Source organism: Paroedura picta, chromosome 1, assembly GCF_049243985.1.
Source record: "Paroedura picta isolate Pp20150507F chromosome 1, Ppicta_v3.0, whole genome shotgun sequence".
Taxonomy (NCBI): Eukaryota; Metazoa; Chordata; class Lepidosauria; order Squamata; family Gekkonidae; genus Paroedura; species Paroedura picta.
Window position 1 is genome coordinate 61,248,925 of NC_135369.1, and position 19,832 is coordinate 61,268,756.

General features: G+C 43.9%; 1 protein-coding gene across 4 annotated transcripts in view; it reads right to left on the reverse strand.

Annotated features, from left to right (window-relative positions):
- Window positions 1-1,696: 1,696 nt before the first annotated feature.
- Window positions 1,697-19,832, reverse strand: part of NVL (nuclear VCP like) — a 54,944-nt gene continuing 36,808 nt past the window's right edge. For all 4 annotated transcript variants that reach the window (XM_077340504.1, XM_077340484.1, XM_077340477.1 and 1 more), the window contains exons 16-23: window positions 18,856-18,918; window positions 17,992-18,111; window positions 14,889-14,988; window positions 14,343-14,449; window positions 13,543-13,619; window positions 11,957-12,042; window positions 5,409-5,479; window positions 1,697-3,943 (exon numbers count right to left, since the gene is read on the reverse strand). In XM_077340504.1, the coding sequence (XP_077196619.1) occupies window positions 3,899-3,943; window positions 5,409-5,479; window positions 11,957-12,042; window positions 13,543-13,619; window positions 14,343-14,449; window positions 14,889-14,988; window positions 17,992-18,111; window positions 18,856-18,918 (669 nt within the window). In that variant the 3' untranslated portion in view covers window positions 1,697-3,898. The remainder of the gene's footprint in view (window positions 3,944-5,408; window positions 5,480-11,956; window positions 12,043-13,542; window positions 13,620-14,342; window positions 14,450-14,888; window positions 14,989-17,991; window positions 18,112-18,855; window positions 18,919-19,832) is intronic.

Below are 19,832 nucleotides of genomic sequence, written 5' to 3' on the forward strand. Positions count from 1 at the left end.
TACCTTTCTACCTACCTGGAATTATCTAACACCATCTCAAGCATAGTGTCTGCAAATCACCAAATACCGGTAATAATTAGTATTTTATTTTTATAGTCCACCCTTCTGAGTAGGCTCGGGACGAAATAATTAATAGAAATAACATTACAACAACAGTTGATGAACAGTTTTTATTGTTTAAATCAAATTAAATTATGTTAATTACTAGATTTAAAGCCCATTTTACCCGGAGATAAAATGGGCGCTAGCGGGGGGAAAGTTAGGGGCGCGGGGAATTGTTGCCGGGCGTGGACGGTGTTGCCGCAGCCTCCGGTGCGTGCCGGGTAGACATACCTGGCAGAGGCTCTCCGGGATCGGCGGCGGCCATTGTCGGGCGTCTCTAGTGGGCTGGCCAGTCTAGGAGGCCAGCTGGGCGTCAGGGCGATGGCGGCGACGGAGAGTGGATGTCGGAGGTGAGCGGAGCTGTGGCGCAGGCGCGGCACGCCAAGCGCTGCAGGGCCATCGGGCCAGGCGCTGCAGGGCCGGTGGCGCGGGCCAGTGGCGGCGGCCCAGCAGCGGCAGGGCAGGCTCGGGGTTCGTGGTGGTGCGGCTCAGCGTTGTAGGGGCGGCCGCCTGGTGTTGGTCGGTGGTTCGCGGCGGCGGCGGCCTTGAAGGCCGGGGCTGGTGGCATTGGCGAGGTGTAAGTCGCGGGCGTGGGGGGAAGGATGGGGATGGGCGTTCGGGCGCAGGGTGGAAAGGGTGTGGTGTGGCCCAGCCAGGGACGTTGGTTGGGGGCGGGGGTGCAAAGGAGGCAGGCGGTGTTGGCCGTGGGGGGGGGGGTTCGCGGCGATGGCGGTAAGGGCAGTGGCTGGGCGGAGGGAAAGCATGTTTCCCGAAGTCCAGCCTTGTGGGGCGAGTCTCCTCCCCGGCAGCCATCTGGCAAGGATGGCAGCTCGGGAGGACTGCAGAGTCTGCGGCGAGGCCTCCGGGAGATGGGCCAAGTGGCCAATTGGCCCTGGATTGACACTCTGAGGAGCGAATCAGGAGCCGCTTCGCTCCTCAGAGTTTTTATCCTGGACAGGTCCCGCCCGAACTCCTCCCCAACAGCCCTTACTCCTTTATTTAATCCACTCCACAGGAGTGGATTAACGATATTGAATTGAATTCATAAACCACCTTGTAGGAGAAGTTCATTTTTTGTGGTTGGTCTGATGGTGTTTTTTTCTTTTCTGTTTTGTGCTTCCTTGATGTTAATTTTCATCAGTGCTTCCTTGATGTTAATTTTCTGGCCTCAGATGTAGGCCGGGTGGAACAGCTCTGCTTTGCAGGCCCTCCGGAACTCTTGAAGGTCTTGGAGGGCCCTGATCTCCTCAGGGAGAGTGTTCCACCAGGTTGGAGTGAGGACTGAGAAGGCCCTGACCCTGGACAAGGCCAGCTTTACTTCTTTTCAGTTTGGGATCCTGAGAAGTTGTTCCCAGGATCTCAGCATCCTTGGGGGGGGGGGGGGCGTACAGCGGAAGAAGCAGTACTGCAAATACAGGGGTTGCAGATTGTTTAGGGGCTTAAAGGTTAATATCAGAATCTTGATCCTGTCCTGCATATTCATATGTATAAGTATACAATAAGCAAATGGCCTAAGTATTTCAGTGTGAATGATGGCAGAGAGCTGATTTTTAATCATCTGAGTCCAAACTACCAAAGCTCACTCTTGGCTCAGTTTGTTGTACAGTGTGAAAACAGTCTTTAATGCAATAATGCTTTTGCTAATATCACAATGAATGGGATTCTAACATTACATGACTCTAAGAATAGGTTTACAAACCAAAATATATATTTAAAATAACCTTATATAGGCTTAAATTTAAAATGCAGAACATTTTCCACTGCTACTTGAAACAGCAATTTTGCAGTTGTGTTGGGGACATCACTATGAAACACACATAGAAAATTTGCCATCATTACTTTTATCTTGAAGTGGTTTCTGTGCAGTCACCTACAGTAGATTTAATACACAGGCAAACTATACTGAACTCCTCAGGAGTCCTTCAGTGCCTATAACTGAAGTGTCTACGCCCTTCTCTATTCCGTTTCAGGAAGAGAATGTCAGATTCCTACTGCCATGTCTTCATGGCAGTTTGGTATGCCCTAGCGCTCATACTGGATCGAGTCAGATTACCTGGTTCTGACACACAAACCATCAGGCTTAGATTTGTTTTCATGCTATTGTCAGGCACAGATAAAAAGCATGAATATGGAACAGTGGTCAAGCAGATACTCCAGCAGCATTGCAGGCAAGTGCCTTTCCCATTTGCCCTCAGTATCTGAAGTCAAAGGTATATTGCCAATGAACATGGAATGCATTTTATGCAACTAATGAGCCACAGCTACAAATCCTTACACACAGCAACTGTTAGGCACACTGCTGTATATGACAGTCTTTGTTACAATGTAGCTACAAGGCTATCAGCACAGGTGGACAAACCACAGAGTTTTTGCGAGCTCAACTGGAGATCTAGTCCTTGGATTACTTCATCTCTTTTTATCCTGTGGAAGCTCCCATCACTTTTGAAACCTTCAGGTTTTACTTTCCTAAAGTAAAAATAATTACACTAAAAATAATCCTGTTTAGAGAATGTCAGAATGATTCTGCGCCAAAAAATTCTACTCCAGAAAAAATACTGGTAATTCTGAACAACTTTATGCCTCTGCATAAAATCATAATGTAAAAAACAACATAATTAATGGGATTGCACATTACATGGCTTTACAGCTTTCTTTAAATAAGGTTCCCCACAAAGACAACAAGCTGTTGTTCATTCAAAATATGCCACTACTTCTAGTCTCCTTGTAGCCTAGTTTCTAAACAGCAAATGAGTCTTACAGTATGATTTCATATTGCAGAAGAGGGTTCCCATGACAGAATGATTTCCTCTAACAGTCCTCAATTCCTGTACACAGATAATAGCACATCAGGGAGAAGGGCTACTCAGCTATATCCCTTGTTCCAGAATCTGTTGTTTACATGCAGGAAATTGTTTTCCCCAAGAAGTAATATTGAATCATGTGTGTTAAATAGGTGCAATTTTGCACATCAATGTGTATGAGAACTATGTCTTATGACAGCAATTATGGGTGCTGCTATATTACAAAATACATGATAAAATGTGTGCAACTAAAGCATCTCAACAGACCACGATAAGTTACTGGCATGGAACAGGATGAATAAGGGATGACAGAACAATGGCTGACTAAAGATTAGTATGCAGGTGAAGTCCATCCACAGAAAGGCTGCAGAACGCACATCAATGGATACAATTGCACAGTGAGAACAATCACAGAATTCCTGGAAAATCCAGTTGTGAATTACAGCACAACAATAGGTTGCATCCAAAAATCACTAGGCATGGTGCTAATGATGAACAATCAAACCAAAGTTAAGCATTTCTATGTCCCAATGATCACAACACGCCAAAACAATTTGATAATTCGAGTCTCTCTTTCGACTACAACACACCTTCCGCTGGGATACTCCAGCTATACACAGCTGCCAGGTCTTCCTGCCCACTTTTCTGGAAGGAAATGGCAAGGTTGCTGTTCTCACAATACTATTTCCACTGCTTGACTTCTTGTTTCCCTCTTTATGTTGTAGAAGGTTAGGAGAGAGCCTTAAGTCAAATATATCTCTTCATGATTTGAGATACTCCTTTCTGCTCATTTCATAAGCAGAGCACTGATGGGATTTCTTAATATCTCACAAGATCAAAAGTCAAATGGTAAAACTGCCTGTAGTCAGATCATTTTGGAACAAGTGTAAAGAGGGGGGGGATCAAGTGGAACTGGGTCCAAGTACTTTACAAACAGGCTTCTAGGAAACTGCCAGGAGAGGTCTTTGTGGTAAGCAAAAGGAGTCACCCAGCTGTCACCTACTTAGTGAGTGACGCAGCTCTTCATACATCATTTGATCCTAATGGGAATGAAAAGGGGAGGGGGGAAAAACAGTTAACAATTTTTAGAATGAGATTTTGTACCACAGCAAAACTGCTAGAAGGCAAACCCTATGGCAGATATCTGGTTACAGTACTTACGAAAAGAGAAATCAAGGTAGAAGAAGCAAAGTACCTCATTTATTAGTTGAAGGCCTCAAGTCTCTAGGGCTATTTAATTATTAAGCAGGAAGTTGCACTGAGAGTCTTTATTCTCCCAGTAACAGCAACAGTTTCCTTTGAAGCACACAGGGTCGTGATGTTGTTGAGATACAATCTTGCCAGATCAGACAGAGCTGGATGGGACAGGTGAAACAGTACATACCTTTAAAAAGGTATGCTAAAAATTTTTATAATTCAACTTTTGAGAATCAAAGCTCCCTTTGTAGGATATCTGACAAAGGGAATTTTGACTGTCGAAAGCTCATATCCTGAAAATCTCGTTGGTCTCCAAGGTGCTGCTGGACAGGAATCTAGCTCTCCTACTCAAGACCATCGTGGCAGCTTAATTAAATATTCTGTTGTGTACAGATTCATAAAGCATTTCCAAGCACCAGTAATCTGCACAAAATTCAGTTTAAAAATGTCATTGTAACTTAAATTCTGTTACAGGCTATTTGTGTACAGAATTATATTGTCATTCCTATCAAAGAAGACAATGCAGTCTTGGATCCCACAGAAGATTATGAATGAGACAAGTTAATTTTGACTAGTATTTAAGACAGATTACAGGACAGTGCTCACTGTGGCTGAACACAATTTTACCAGACCAAATGTGCTTGCAGAAGAATACCAGGCATCTTCCCAGTTATATTTTCAGAGACCTGATCTAGCTTATAGTATTGCCTACTATGTCTAGCAGCAGCTCTCCAGACAGATGCTTTAAAGGACTGGAGAGGCCAGGAACTGAACTGAAATCTTCCACTGCTGACTGGTAACTCCCCTTCCTGCCAGACAATTTAAAGGGCTAGCATGCAAATAAAGCCTTCCAGAAGCTTTGGGTGGAAGACTTGAATGCAGTCATCATTTTGGGACAGTTTGAAGTAGGCTTGGCACATGCTCCATACAGAGGCATGGAAATGACAACCTTGTTTGGCCATCTACAGCATGTCCATTACAAGATAAGCACTTGGACACATTTATGCACAATGTATGTTTTGGTAATAAGACAACCAACTGCTTATAGACAAATTGGTGCCCAACATGGCTTCCATCTGATGTGTGATCATTTTGTGCAATCAACTTCCTCCATCAGAAGAAGTTAGTTCTCACTGTGGTGGTGAATTAATGTAGCGTACACATGAACAATTTTGCTTTGTTTGCGGTCTCGAACATACTAAAGACAAAATCTAAACCTGACAAAAGCAGTTTCCTTATTAATTGCTTAAAAAACCTGTCTCCTCCTCAGCTCAAGTCAACCAGCTGAAAAAACAGAGCATTCCATACCTTCCTTGAAATAGAAGATTTCACTTTCTTAAAAGCTTCTTCAAAGTGTTTTTTGTTAATTTTGATTTCACCTGTGGAGAAATAGCATAACAGAAGTAAAAAAATCATAAGATCTTCCTGTATCACATTAAGGAACTACTTGCACTTGTTAACAAAAGAATTCAAGGGAGGGATTTAATGCAAAATAATTTGCCACAGATTTGTTTTCACACTATGAATTTCTACCCATCTCTGAGGTGATTTATACTGAACCCAGTCACATGTTGCCATCCTGACAAACTGACATACTTGCCCAATCCTTATCCATGGTTCCTCTATATATTTGTGAAACAGCCTGGGCGGGGGGTGAAACGTGTCCAGCAGTTCAAGTTGGAATAGGACCAATCAGGGTGTTTGGCCCTGCCCCTGCCCGATTGGCCCTGCCCCTGCAGCTCCCGCCCTCTGTCCCTGGACTGTAGCCTCTTTGCTCTCAGATGCCCTCAGTGCCTGGAGCCAGTGGCAGGTAAGGGGAAAGGGCTCTGGTCAAAGCGTCATGGTGCCTGCTAACAAGGGCCTCTTTGCCTGCTAGGCTGGGCCTGCTAATTAGGGCCTCTTGGCCTGCTAGGCTGGCCCTGCTAACGTGGGCCTCCCCGGCCTGCTAAGCAGGGCCTGCTAAGGAGCTCTGTCCCGGGCCTGCTAATGAGCCCTGCCCCACTTGATCCGGCTGCGAGCAGCAGCCCAAAGCCACCTTAAGCTGCCAGGCCAGGGGAGGGGACCCTTTCAAGGCCAGTTCTTAGGAACGGGCTTTGAAGCTAGTGCTAATATAAGGTGACAACAACATACCATTTATGCATGCCTCACAAAGACCTTGTGACAAGGCAGTTATTGATGAAGATTTGGATTTCAAAATTAGCAAGGTTATGGCCAGAAGTCATACTCTCTGCTCTTTTTATTTCTTATCTAGGAAGGGTGGGATACAGAAATAAAGTTTATTATTATTATTACCGTGTTGGTCTGAAGTAGCACAATAAAATCAGAGTCCAGTAGCACCTTGAGTAAATCTTTGTTGGCCTTAAAGGTGCTATTGGACTCTGATTTTATTATTAAAGAAGAAGAAGAAGAAGAAGAAAAGAAGAAGAAGAAAAGAAGAAGAAGAAAAAGAAGAAGAAGAAGAAGAAGAAGAAGAAGAAGAAGAAGAGTTGGGTCTTATATGCTGCTTTTGTCTACCCGAAGGAGGCTCAAATCAGCTTACAGTCGCCTTCCCTTTCCTCTCCCCACAACAGACACCCTGTGAGGTGGGTGAGGCTGAGAGAGCTCTGACATCACTGCTCGGTCAGAACAGCTTTATCAGCGCTGTGGCAAGCCCAAGGTCACCCAGCTGGCTGCATGTGGGGGAGAGCAGAATCAAGCCCAGCTATCCAGATTAGAAGTCCACATTCCTATCCACTACACAAAACTGGCTCACTGGACAGTTTAGCATTTCAAATTGAACCCACTTAACTGGTATAAAATGAGTTCAAATCCTGAACTGTTCCCAGTTTGCTCTAGAACCAGTTAATTCCCTTGTTGAGGCCAGGTGGATTTCCCTAGGGCCAGGAACCACCAAAAGATTAGTACCTGCACAGTGAAGAGCTCTGCTGGGAGCATAAGGAGATAAGCAGTCCCTCAGATAAGTTGGGCCCAAGCCATAGATGGCCTTAAAGGTCTGGGCCAAAACTGGCAACCAATGCAGCTGCCTCAGCACAGGCTGGATATAGGTCCTCCATGGTGACCTGGTGAGGACCCAGACAGCTGCATTTTTGTACCAGCTGGAGTTTCAGGGCCAAGGAAAAGGGCAGACCTGTGTAGTCCAATCTAGAGATGACTGTTGCATGGATCACTATGGCCAAGCAGTGTGGGAACAAGTAGGGCTCTAGTAGATTTGCCTGGTGCAGATGAAAAAATGCCTTATGAGCTACCCCTGCGACCTGGCTCTCCATAGATAAGGAGGCATCCAGAATCACACCCGAGTTCCACGCTGAGGCCGAGATATTAAGCTGAGCCCCAGCTAAGGTGGGTAGGCGCACTTCCTGTCCTGCCACCTTCCTGCCCAGCCACAGGATCACCGTCTAGGAGGGGTTGAGTTTCAGGCAACTCTGCTCTAACCATCCAGCCACTACTTCCAAACATCTGGCAAATGTATCTGGGGAGGAATCTGGGCGTTAGAGCTGGGTGTCAGCTGTATACCGGTGACAACCCAGCCCATAGTTCTGGACCAGCTGTGCCAGAGGGTGCATAAAGATATTGAATAATGTGGGGGAGAGGACCTCTCCCTGTGGGACCCTGCAAGGCAGTCTATAGGGATGTGACAATTCCTCTCCCACCACTACCCTCTGTGCCTGGTTCCGGAAGAAGGAGCACAGCCATTGAAGGGCTGTTCCTCTTATTCTGGCAACGTGGTGGACCAACAACTCGTGCTCGACCACGTCAAATGTGGCTAACAGTTCAAGCATCATGAGGATGGCCGAACCACGCAGATCTAGCTGACACTGGAGATCATCCACCAAGACACTGGAGATCATCCACCAGCACCATCTCCACCCCATGGCCAGGACGGAAGCCAAACCGGTATGGGTTGAATGCTGAAGTTTTCTCCAAGAATGCCAGGAGCTAGTCTGCTGCTGCCCTTTCAACTACCTTACCTAAGAACGCAGGATGCAAAACCGGGCAATAGCTGGCCAGATCCCATGGGTCTAGTGATGGCTTCCTTCAGCACTTCTGGAACTCCCCAATAAATAGGGAGATATTGACAATCTCCCCTAGAGGAACCCCTGTCTGCTGGTCCCTTGATTTGAGCAACCAAGGTGGACAGGGACCAAAGGGGTGGATGGTTGCCCTCATTGATCCCAGCAACTTGTCCACTTCAGTTTCTGAGAGCCGCCTGTAGCTATCAAATGTACACTCCGCCCCCTGTGCTGGCCAATTATGTATTAAGGGTGGCAGAAAGGTCGTGGCAGAGCTACAAGACCTTATCTGTGAAAAAACTTGCTAATGCCTCACAGCCAAGTGTCAGTTGATTACTATTTTGGTGGTCAAAGATCAAACTACTCTAAATAATTGGACCGGGCAAGAGCTTGCAGACGTGATAGAGGAAGCATAAAACTCTCATTTTGCCACCCTAACCACCATCTCATACACCCTCATAAGCATGCAATAAGATGTTCTAGCTACTCGGTTATGAGTCTTTCTGCACACCCTCTCTAGCCGTCTCACTTCCCTCTTCCTCTCCCTTAGCTTCCTGGTATACGAAGGGACCAGTTTGAGGTGAGGGCGGAGAGGGCACCTGGGAGCGATCTCATCAATAGCGGCAGATATGCGGGACTGTCAGTCCTCCACTAGTACCACTAGTGAGTCACTAGGAGGCACTGGGTCCCACAGAACATTCAGGAAACCAGACGGATCCTTGAGTCTTCGCAGGCGGGTTAAAATACACCCGCTGCCCACACGGAGAGGGGTTGGTGTCTTCAGCCGGGCCTTCAGGATATAGTGGTCTGACCATGGGATGGGATCAACCGCCACCAGATCCACCTCTATCCCAACACCGAAGATCACATTGAGTGTGTGGCTGGGTATTGTAACAAATTGGGAGTACCCCAATGCTGCCATGGTCGACACCAGATCCGAACCAGACTCAGAGGCTGGTGAGTCAGCATGGACATTGAGGTCCCCAAGGATTACAAGCCTGGGGTCCAAGCCATCACCGCCTCCAAGAGGTTCAACAGGCTAGCTGGGGGAGCGTTGAGTGCTTGGTAAACCACCCAGATAGCCAAGTTCTCCACTAACCTCCACTCTGCTCTGACACACTCCACCCCAACGATCAACAGCACCCCACCACTACGATGTGCCAAGACTGGTGAACGACTGCAAACCCGGGCGGGGCTAGGTCTTTAAGGGCTACTGTCTTGCGCAGGTCTTGGTCACAAAATAATCTTGCAGAATGAAGGACTACTTGTTAATTGACCTGGAGTTACCACAACATTAGTGTTGGCTTCCCCCTAGCCTAAGGTGACCAGATTTTAACATTGGTAAAGCAGGACACCATTGACCGGGGGGGGGTTCTTGATTTAAAATTTGGTCTACATAGAGCAATAAAAAGTTTCATAGAATGCACAGAACGCAAAAATAGTATTGTAATATATATTTCAACATAAGTACAATTTGCCAGGTACCCCCAGATGTCCCTCCAAAAGTGGGACAATCTGGTCACCTTACCCTAGCCTCCACTATCTCCGAGATAATGTGTTAAACACTATGAACTAGAGTTTGCACCATATACACGCTAAAATGTAGAGTTTATTTCCTGTGTTTCATTTATATTGATATGATATATTAGGGGCCTCTTGTGGCGCAGGGTGGTAAGGCAGCTGACATGCTGTTTGAAGCTCTGATCATGAGGCTGGGAGTTCGATCCCAGTAGCTGGCTCAAGGTTGACTCAGCCTTCCGTCCTTCCGAGATCGGTAAAATGAGTACCTAGCTTGCTAGCTGGGGGGTAAAATGGTAACGACTGGGGAAGGGAATGGCAAACCACCCTGTACTGAGTCTGCCAAGAAAACGCTAGACGGCGTCACTCCAAGGGTCAGACATGACTTGGTGCTTGCACAGGGAACACCTTTACCTTTACCTTTATGATATATTACTTTCAATAACTGGATTTCAGAGGTATACACTCTGAAATGACTTATTTCTAAATAGCTGGACAACATTACTAAAAAGCATTCAAGCTAAAACATATACTAAGCAGCATCCAGAAATATCACATAACTACAAGTCACTGCATCATATTTTAAGGAAAGGAGAATCCCATTATCATTAATTCCCAATTCTGCAGGCTGAATTCTTTAAAGACAATGCAGGGGGAGAAAAAGCCCTATTGTAAGCAAAGCATCTGAATGAGAGTAATCCAGTTTCCATTCACTCTTGGATTTTCCACAAAGTCTCCAAACAAAGGAGGTAATTATATTACTGTGATATACATCTCAGGCTCATTTCACAACAACTCCAACACCAAGTAATTCTGTCATAGCTGTAATCATTATTGACAGTAGGGGGGAAACTGTAGGGGGGAAACTGCCCAGGTCACAGTAAGGAACTGGTTTCTTTCACACCCTTCTTGAGACCTTTGTGTCCATTATCTCAGTACTGCCTTTTAACTAGCTTTAATCAGTGCTAGGTAAGAAAGTGAGTACTTTCTTCCTCCATTAGATATTAGTGCTACTGTTCAGGAGTCTCTCCTCACATATGGCTGTTTTTTTGTGCAGTGGGTCTTTAGCGAGGTTCAGTGGCTCATATCATACCTTTTGCTCCTTCTCATAAGTTGAAGAATTATGCTGAATTAGACTAATTTACAATAGTTGTAGAACACTGGGCGATTCCTGCATATGTACCTGCACTTCAATGCATGTTGACTCCTGGAACTACAATGGAAATGTAATTTACTAGTATCAAAAGCCATTTTAAAACTTCATTAATCAGTGTGGAATTCACTGACATAGTGATGTCCACAAGTATGTGTGGTGAAACTGCCCCAGAAAAAAGTAGTGCTCTTGCCTATGTGATATTGGCACATACTCCTAAGTTAAATGTAATAACTATGATATTTTATTCAGATATTGTCTGGCAATCACTGAAGAAGATATAGAAAGTGGGATAAGAATACCTGGAACCCATTTTGGTTGCTGGAAATTATTGTATATTGATAAGGTGAAAAGTAGAAATATATTTATTTAAAAAGAAAAAAGACTAATATATTTGTGTCATTTTGATTTCAATTTTTGACTTCTTATAAGACAAACAATAAACATTTAAAAATATATCCAGAGCAAGAAACCAGTTGGAGAATCTGTGAGGCCTTTGGATGACAAAGGAATAAAAGAATTGCTAAAGGAAGATGGGAAGATGGAAGAGAAGCTCAATGTTCACTGTGGAAAGTGTGGAGCATGCACTCATGCCACAGCACCTATTTCAGGGTGGAACTGGGCAAAATTGAAGTGATTAGTGCTCATGTTCTAGACCAGGGATAGTCAAACTGCTGCCCTCCAGATGTCCATGGACTACAATTCCCACAAGCCCCTGCCAGCGAATGCTGGCAGGGGCTTCTGGGAATTGTAGTCCATGGACATCTGGAGGGCCGCAGTTTGACTACCCCTGGTCTAGACCTACAGGGGGAAATTAAAAACCAATGTATCTGGGACAAGAACAAGGCACTGCTTCTTTGAAAGATTCAGGTGGGTAGTTGTGTTGGTCTGAAGTAGCACAACAAAATTTGAGTCCAATAGCACTTTTAAGACATAAAGGTTTCTTCAAGGTGTGATCCTTATTCCATTGTCTGAGAAAGAGGGAATGCACTCGAAAGCTCACGCCTTGAACAAATCTTCGTTGACCTTAAAGGTGCTACTGGACTCAAATTTTGTTCTGCTTCTTTGAGAGTTCAATTTTTCACTCATAATTTAAAAAATATTTTATAACTAACCCCTCTTCAGTTCTTATTTGACCAATCCTTAAACAATATTTAAGGAAATCCTTTCCTTACCTGTTCTGCTCATGGTGTTCAGCCTCATTTCCTGCCTCAGGGCACAAACAGAAGCTTCTCGCACTAGAGCTGAAAGGTCTGCTCCCCTGTAAATATTGAAAAATGACAAGGCAATGAGAAATTTCAAGGTGCCGTTCCTCATTAAGATAAGGAGTTTCTAGTAGGCCCATATAAATAATTTACTTCCTTATTTTTTATTTACTTTCCATATATTTTTGGAGATATTCCTATTTATTCCTAGCTAAACTCTTTTTATTGTTGTGACTGAGAGATAGATATAGATATTTTACTACTTTCTATGGTGTGGATTTCTAGTAAAATTATACCCAACCAAATTTCTTCTAAACTAGGATATTAATCAAGGGTTGCATCCTCTTATCACCTTTTAAGATCTATATGGCCTTGACAGCTTATATAAAGTAACTGGATATGAAATTTAAATTAGAAAAGGAAGGGATTGTATTTAGAAACGATTGTGGTTGTAATCATTGCAGGCTGTCTTTCATGGTGTGGGTTGTGATTTAGTTATTGTGTTGATCAACCTGTTAGAACTAAAGGTTTTTACAAGAAGCTGATCAATCACTTCTCCAAGAAGACTCCTCTTTGTGCTAGAAGTCCTGCTGGTGGGTCAGGAGAACTTCACAAATAAAATGCACAACTGTAAAGGATGCTGCAAAGAGGATAAGGAATCAGGTAAAAATCAACTCTTTCTCCAGCTTCCCCTTGAGAGAAAAGGAAGCAATTGTACCTTATTTCCTTTATGCTGGTGCAGCGCCACATAGCGCTAAGCATTTTGTTCATAATGGTTTCCCATACAACCCTCCCCACATTGAGGATTTCCAGAACAAACAGCAGAAAACCTATTGGTGTTCTGGCTGGACCTTACTGCTGTGGCCCAGAGGCACCTCTCGTGCCCTCTGATGAGTGTGCAGTGAGCAAGTTCTCTCCCAGATGAATGACACTATCAGGGGGCATCAGCTCATGTCTGTTCTCCTGGACAGTTGAGCAGCTGGTCTTCCTGAAGGTCAACTTGCCACTGTTCAACTACTCAGTTCTGGACTTTGAGAGTAACTGAAGTGAGCATATGCTTGTGCCTGTCCCCTTTGTCAGTTAGTGTTGGGAAACTGGGGTGAAATGGTCTTCACAAAATTAAAGAAGTAGCACGGCAGTTACCCAATTTGATTGGCACAGAAACTCCACACCGATCCCCACTGCCATTTGTCATCCATCTGCACGCAATGCCTCAATAAAACCTTGGCAACAGTGCAGCACAGGGGGACATTGGAGGTGGTGCTCACAAGGCCACTCACTCAGCCACCAGTAACCGAAACTGCATGCTGGCAGTAAAACAAGAGCACATTGTTCTTCATCTTTATGGAGATCAAAGGGATAGAGTAAGATTGAGAGAGACATATGTGCCAAACAGAACCCAGCAGAACTCAGAGGAGCACCATAAATAAAGAAGTTTATTGTTTAAATAATGCAACATATTTGTATACCCCTAGTCTCTGATAAAGAAGATGCAAAATTATAAACTAAACATGAATAACTGCTATGGGAAGAAGAGGTTAAAAATAAAGACTCACGTGTAACAATTACAGCGAGGATCATGAGCTATTTCTCCAAGGTCCACATCAACATCAAATGGGGGGCGTGTTCCATCCTACAGAAGACGAGAAGCTGTTTAGATATAAGGAGCATCAAATGCTATTATTCGCTGAGGGCTTGCCTTTATTCCTTCTTCTAGAGGTGTTTCCTTCTTCTGCTCTCTGCTCTTCCTTTGAGACAGAGGCTTCAGAGCTTCCTGCAACACGTGCTAGCCTCGTGCTAGTCTCATTAAGGCAGGGAGGTGGGGAAGGTGGAGACTGCTCTTTCCCTCCCAGGCTTGTCTTTGCTGTTCCTGCCTCTGCTTGTTCAGGCAAGTATACTTGTCTCCCACCCCCACCCTCCAGTCTTGCCTGGAAGCTGTTTTTTTAAATATCCGCATATAAGCCGAGGGGACTTTTTCAGGCTTTAAAAAAGGGCTGAAAGACTTGGCTTATATGCGAGTATATATGGTATGTCAAATTGGATTCCATATACGTAGATCATGCTATGATTTTGTACTTTTTGTTTAAAACTATACATGCACGGGAAGAGGAGCTGTACAGACAAATACTAGTGACAGTGGATTTACAGGAGGAACATGCATGTGGTCATTCTCTCCTCCCTGATCCTGCAGCTTTGACAGACACAAAGCTCTCAGCAATTCCAAATGAAGATACACTGCAAATTGCCTAGTAGTTTGAAATGTTAGCTTGTTATGACTTCCTGAAAAACTCAATAGATTAAGTCATCATATTAGGGGGAAATATTTTTTCTCCAAATACCAAAATACAGTACTTACTTTAGTGATAGTCTTTAAAATGGCAAGGCGATCTAAAGGTGGTGGCAACCCTACATAGAGTGTTTTATCCAACCTTCCTGGGCGTAAAATAGCTGGGTCTATAATATCTGAAGGAGAAACAAAAATAAAATATCAGGCATTGAAAGAACTCCCATGCAGCATATTAGTGGAAGTTTTGGAGAGCAGAGCTTTGCATTTTCAGAAGAAAACACCTGACCTCTGGTAAGTAATAGGGACACTGCAGCTTATTAGGACTGCTTATTTACCTGTAAGCCTTCCTGATCCACTCTGATGGACCCTTCTCTGTGCCCTTTTGTCTCTGGAGCTTAACTGGAGGAGCACTCAAGCCTGTCCCATTGAGGTATCTAGACTGTGCAATCTGTTCCCCACGGATATTATTCTCCCAGGTGGGTGGGTTGTTAAAAATGACACATATGCTACAGTTTTCATTTACATTCTACGTACGTGTGGTGAAAAACAGGCACTCTTTCATGTGTAATCACTAAGATTAGCCAGGATGAGCTACTATTAATAAATTATTCTCACCTGGCCTGTTAGTGGCTGCCATAATGAAAACCTGACGACGGGATTCCAGGCCATCCATCTCTGTTAGCAACTGATTTACCACACGGACACTGGCTCCTGACTGTAAGAGAAAATATGCACATTCAGCAAAATAATAATGAGAGGAGGCAGGGAAGGAAATGGGAGAGAATCCATTGATGAAGTTCTCCTTTGTCTCGTTTTCATGAACAGTGAGTGCCCCATGGTCCTCCTGAGTTAGCAAGGAGAAAAGGAAGAGGTGTGGCTCCATTCTGGCCCCCTGGACCAAAACAGCAAGACAGCCACCTGGCTGATTCTGCTTTGAAAGAGCAGTATCATTCTTAGTAAGAATACTTGGGTTTAATTTCATTCTTAAGAGTACATCTATTAGGTTGGTTTAAAGACATTAATGTAGTTCTTCAGTAATTACAAAAAATGTAGTTCTTCAGTGTTAACAAATCATTAAGTTAAACTTTAAAGTAAGTGGTTTAATAAAAACAAAAGTGGAGGGAATGCTAAAGGAGGAAAAATGAAGTCTGCGTGAAGAACAAATTTTTACAAAAATAGAAAGTTAATAACAAAGTGAAAAAGAACTGAAGAAATTTTGAAAGTACTGACCAAAAGAGGTAAAGGGGAAAACTGATGAACTAGGAAAGAAAATTGAGTTATTAGAGACAAAAAACTATAACAAGCCATTGCAAAAAAAAAGGCTGAGAAATTAAATAAAAATAGAGGATTTCAATAACTAAAATAGGAAAAATGCATTAAAATTAGGTGTCTGCAAGAAAAATGTGAAGGGGACAATATAATGTGATTCTTAGAGTTTTTTTACTGGTATTTTAGAATCTGATTTCATCTTGACTGTGAAAACAGAAAAAGCCGTTAGAGTATGCAAGTGATAACAGGACTGGGGATCTCCTAAAATCACAACAGATCATCCAACTACAGAGATCAATTCCCCTTACAGGTGCCATTGGAGGATCAAAGAGACTGGTAAATGGGGATGGGTGCTTTGGTTTGGATAAGCCAAAAAGTACCTGAATCAATACTGATTTGGGTACTTCTCGGCTCTATATGAGCTGAATCAAAAACCCCATCAATTTTAATCAGCTGATTCAGAGTTGCCCAAATAGTTTGGGGCTTGATTCAGCTGATTTGCATTGAAAAGGAGCCTACCGAAGATAGATTGTTGGGGTCTTTAAATGCCTCTTGGGCAGGCCCTCCCATGCTGCAGAGAAAGTGTGTCTAGGGGAGCAGTTAAAGGGCATGTGAGGGGGACGGGACACAGAGCTCTCCACTGCCTTGAAGGTGGGGGGAGGAAAGACACACACAAAAAATTCAGACTGATTTGGTTTAGGCTGAATCAACCTGGCTGAATCTGTGCCATTGAGGGGCAAATTCAGAACATTTGTCCAATTTTTTTTTCTGTGCACATACTTACTGGTAAGTACCTGAGTTTCTGGTTCCATTCACCCTTCACACTTTTCTTGCTTTTATCCCCTAACCTTCTTCTTCCTGCCCCTTTAGGCTTTCCAGCATTTCTTTTTATTATTATTAAATTTTTTTTGTGACATAAGCAGTTAGGAATTTTTTACAGGAAAAAGTTCTAAAAACAGCAGGATCCCCCTAAAATAAAAGGCTTACTAGTACAGAAAGCCAGAGAGAAATGACCGGATTATCACTAATAGAGTATCACCAAACATTTGGTCATCCAGAGTAGAGCCCATTCTGACTTTGATAGGCCAGTTGTTTAAAGTTGCTTGATGTATAGAATCACAGAGTTGGAAGGGGCCATCTAGTCCAAACCCCTGCTCAATGCAGGATCAGCCTAAAGCATAAAGGATAAGTATCTATACAGCCGCTGCTTGAAGACTGTCAGTGAGCAGGAGTTCACCATCTCCTTAGGCAGTCGATTCCACTGCTGAACTACTCTGTGAATTCCCCACCCCCAAGCCCGGGATCTAGCTGGTACTGTTTTACATGTAGTTTAAACCCATTACTGTAGATCCTACCCTCTGCTGCAAACAAGAACCGCTCCCTGCCTGCCTGAAGAGACAACTATTCAAATACTTAAAGAGAGAGATCATGACCCCTCTCAACCTCCTCTTCTCCAGGCTGAACATTCCCAAGTCCCTCAGCCTTTCCTCATAGGGCTTGGTCATCCTCATCATTCTGCTTTGAACCCTCTCAATTTTGTTCGTTTCCTTTTTGAAGTAAGGCCTCTAGAACTGCGCACAGTACTCCAGGTGGGGAACTCACAGTTTTGACTCCAACAGGTCATGCCAGAGCAACCTGACTTCCTTCTTTGACCGAGTGATGGCTTATTAGATCATGGAAACTCAGGGGGTGGACAACGACAGCATGGAATTTGAGCCCTGATCCATGGTCCCCACTAACTGCTTTTGCAAAGTAGAGAGGAAACTGGGCTGTTGCATGAAGGGAGATAAGTGTTCAAGGATATAAGCTTATCCGCTCCTTCTGTAGGCTTGCTTGTCTTCACAGTAGCAAGACCATGTTTCCATCCAAAGTAGAGATGTTGACAGGCCAATTACCAGAGCCTGAATAAGCTCTGCCTCCTCTTGGAGCCAAATCTCCAGATTTTTGCATGCTCAAAAAGATTTGATACCCCTGGGCTAGAAGGATAGGTCTCAAAAGGCAGTGGCTTTTCTGCCCTTAAAATCTAGGCCAGGCTGGATTCTGGAGATTTTTGGTGGGGGGATCACTTGGGCATGAAACTGGAGTCACTGTGAATGGGCAGGTAGTTGTGAGTTCTTGCATTGTGTATGGGGGTTGGACTAGATGACCCTGGAGGTCACTTCCAACTCTATGATTCTATAGAAAAGTAAATTTCATCTATTTCAACTAAGATGTAAAAAACCTTGCTTGATTCATAGAATGAAGAAGGTTCTTCATGTTAGTTGAATAGCATGAGAACTTGCCTTATGTCCTTACAAAGGATTCCTAGACCCTCTTGAGTACTTTGGCAGACCCCTGAGGGATCACCAGATCCCAGTTTGAGAAATGCTGGACATATATCTTTTAGGAGGAGGCGACATGGAATAGTGTGTCATAGGAAAGTTTCTTAGGAATATGTTTTTAGGCTCACCTCACGGTCCGATCTCCGAGGACACAAAGCATCAAGTTCATCAAAGAATATAACACAAGGAGCAGAATTCCTTGCACGCTGGAAAACCTGACGTACAGCACGCTCACTTTCCCCCACATACTGAAACAAAGAAGAAAAAGTCAACAATAAAAGTCCATGAAACTGTGCTATTTCAACAGAACTTTAAGTCAGGAGCTACTATTGCTTCACTGACTTCCATGGCAGAAAGTTAAGCATTTGTTGTCCTTCTCATTGAAACTAATGGGACAAAGGGGTTTAAACTTTGGCTGAATTCTTCCCAAAGAAATAATTAATGGGCGAAAGGAGTTCCTTCCAGTAAATCCCAACATAACTGCTCTTGTTTTCAACATTAGTAAACAAATGGGAATAACCAATTCTTTTATTTCTTTTTGAATGAATGAAAGGTGTTGATACTCAGCATAGGAGCCTTCAGAGAAAGCAACATAGCAGCTTATTTTTCCCCAGCTAGGGTTGTCTGTGTTGTTACCTTTTCCTCAGTCCCACCTATTCCTTCTCTACTGGCCTCTTTGCATAGAGGCCAGCTAGCCAGAGGTGATCGCATGTTGTGTAAAGGCACCAACCCCCCCCCGCCCCCCTAGAAATCACTCTGTCAGCAGTAGATACATCTCTCAGAATTGTCTAGTTTCTTTTTTATACAGAACTGGGCTGGAACTGAATTATCAAATTCCCTTTCATGCAAACCAGGTCTAATGATGTTTGTCAGAAGGTATCTATAAGAAATGTAAATTTAATTGGGCGTTACCCATTTTGAATTAACCCCTAACACTTTTATTTTCCCCCAAACCCAATCACTGGCAAACCAGTGCCATAGGCAAAACTCACCATATTCAGCAGTTCAGGACCTTTCACAGAAATGAAATTCAGCCCAGACTCATTTGCAACAGCCTACGAAAAAGACAAAAACCTGTCTCATTCATATACTAATCATCACCTCCAACTTCCAAGCTGATACCCAGTCATTAATGTTACCCTGAAAATCTATTTAATTCACACAAATTCCTGAACACAAATTAACAGAAGAGATCAACAGTTGCGTTTCCCTGTAACTGTGGTTCACCAATGTCTTCTGTGCAGACACATGTTGGGACTGTGACTACACAGGCCAGCCCTTTTGGAGCTGGTGCATGTGCGGAATTCCCACCTAACATGTCATGTGCTCTGATGGAGGGTGCCCTCTTTCCTCAGCTTCTGCCAAGTTACTGCACACCTTCTTTATGGCACAATAGGTCCCGTGAAAGCTTACGGAAGAGCAGGAAGGAGGGAATGTGCATCTACATAACAAATGGTGATAAACAACAGTTACAGGTAAGTGCAAGAGTCTGCTATGGGGAGAGAAGGGGAAGACGATTGGAAAATGCTTTGAGACACCTGAGGCCTGCTGGGTCACTGTGGCCCATTCCCAGTTCTCTCAGATCTCTCACAACCCTACATACCTCACAGGTTGACTATTGTGGAGAGACAAATGGAAAAGGTGTTTGTAAACCGCTTTGAGACTCCTTTGGGTAGTAAGCAATAGGGTACAAAAATCCGTTCTTCTAAGGAGCAACCATGAAAGAAGCATGTGGGCACATAACATTTTACCAACAGTGAAAATATGGGAGACAGAAGGAACATGGTGGACACCTGTGTACTGTGACTACCTTATGTGTATTAGGGCAGAGGGGCATTTCGGTGAATGTGGCCTAATTCACACAAGAAGGGAAATGACGCAGAACTGGGGGGAATTGGTTGCCATGTAATCTTCCCCTAAGAAGAGTCTCCAGTCTGATTTTCCCTTCACATATCTGAGGACATGGCTC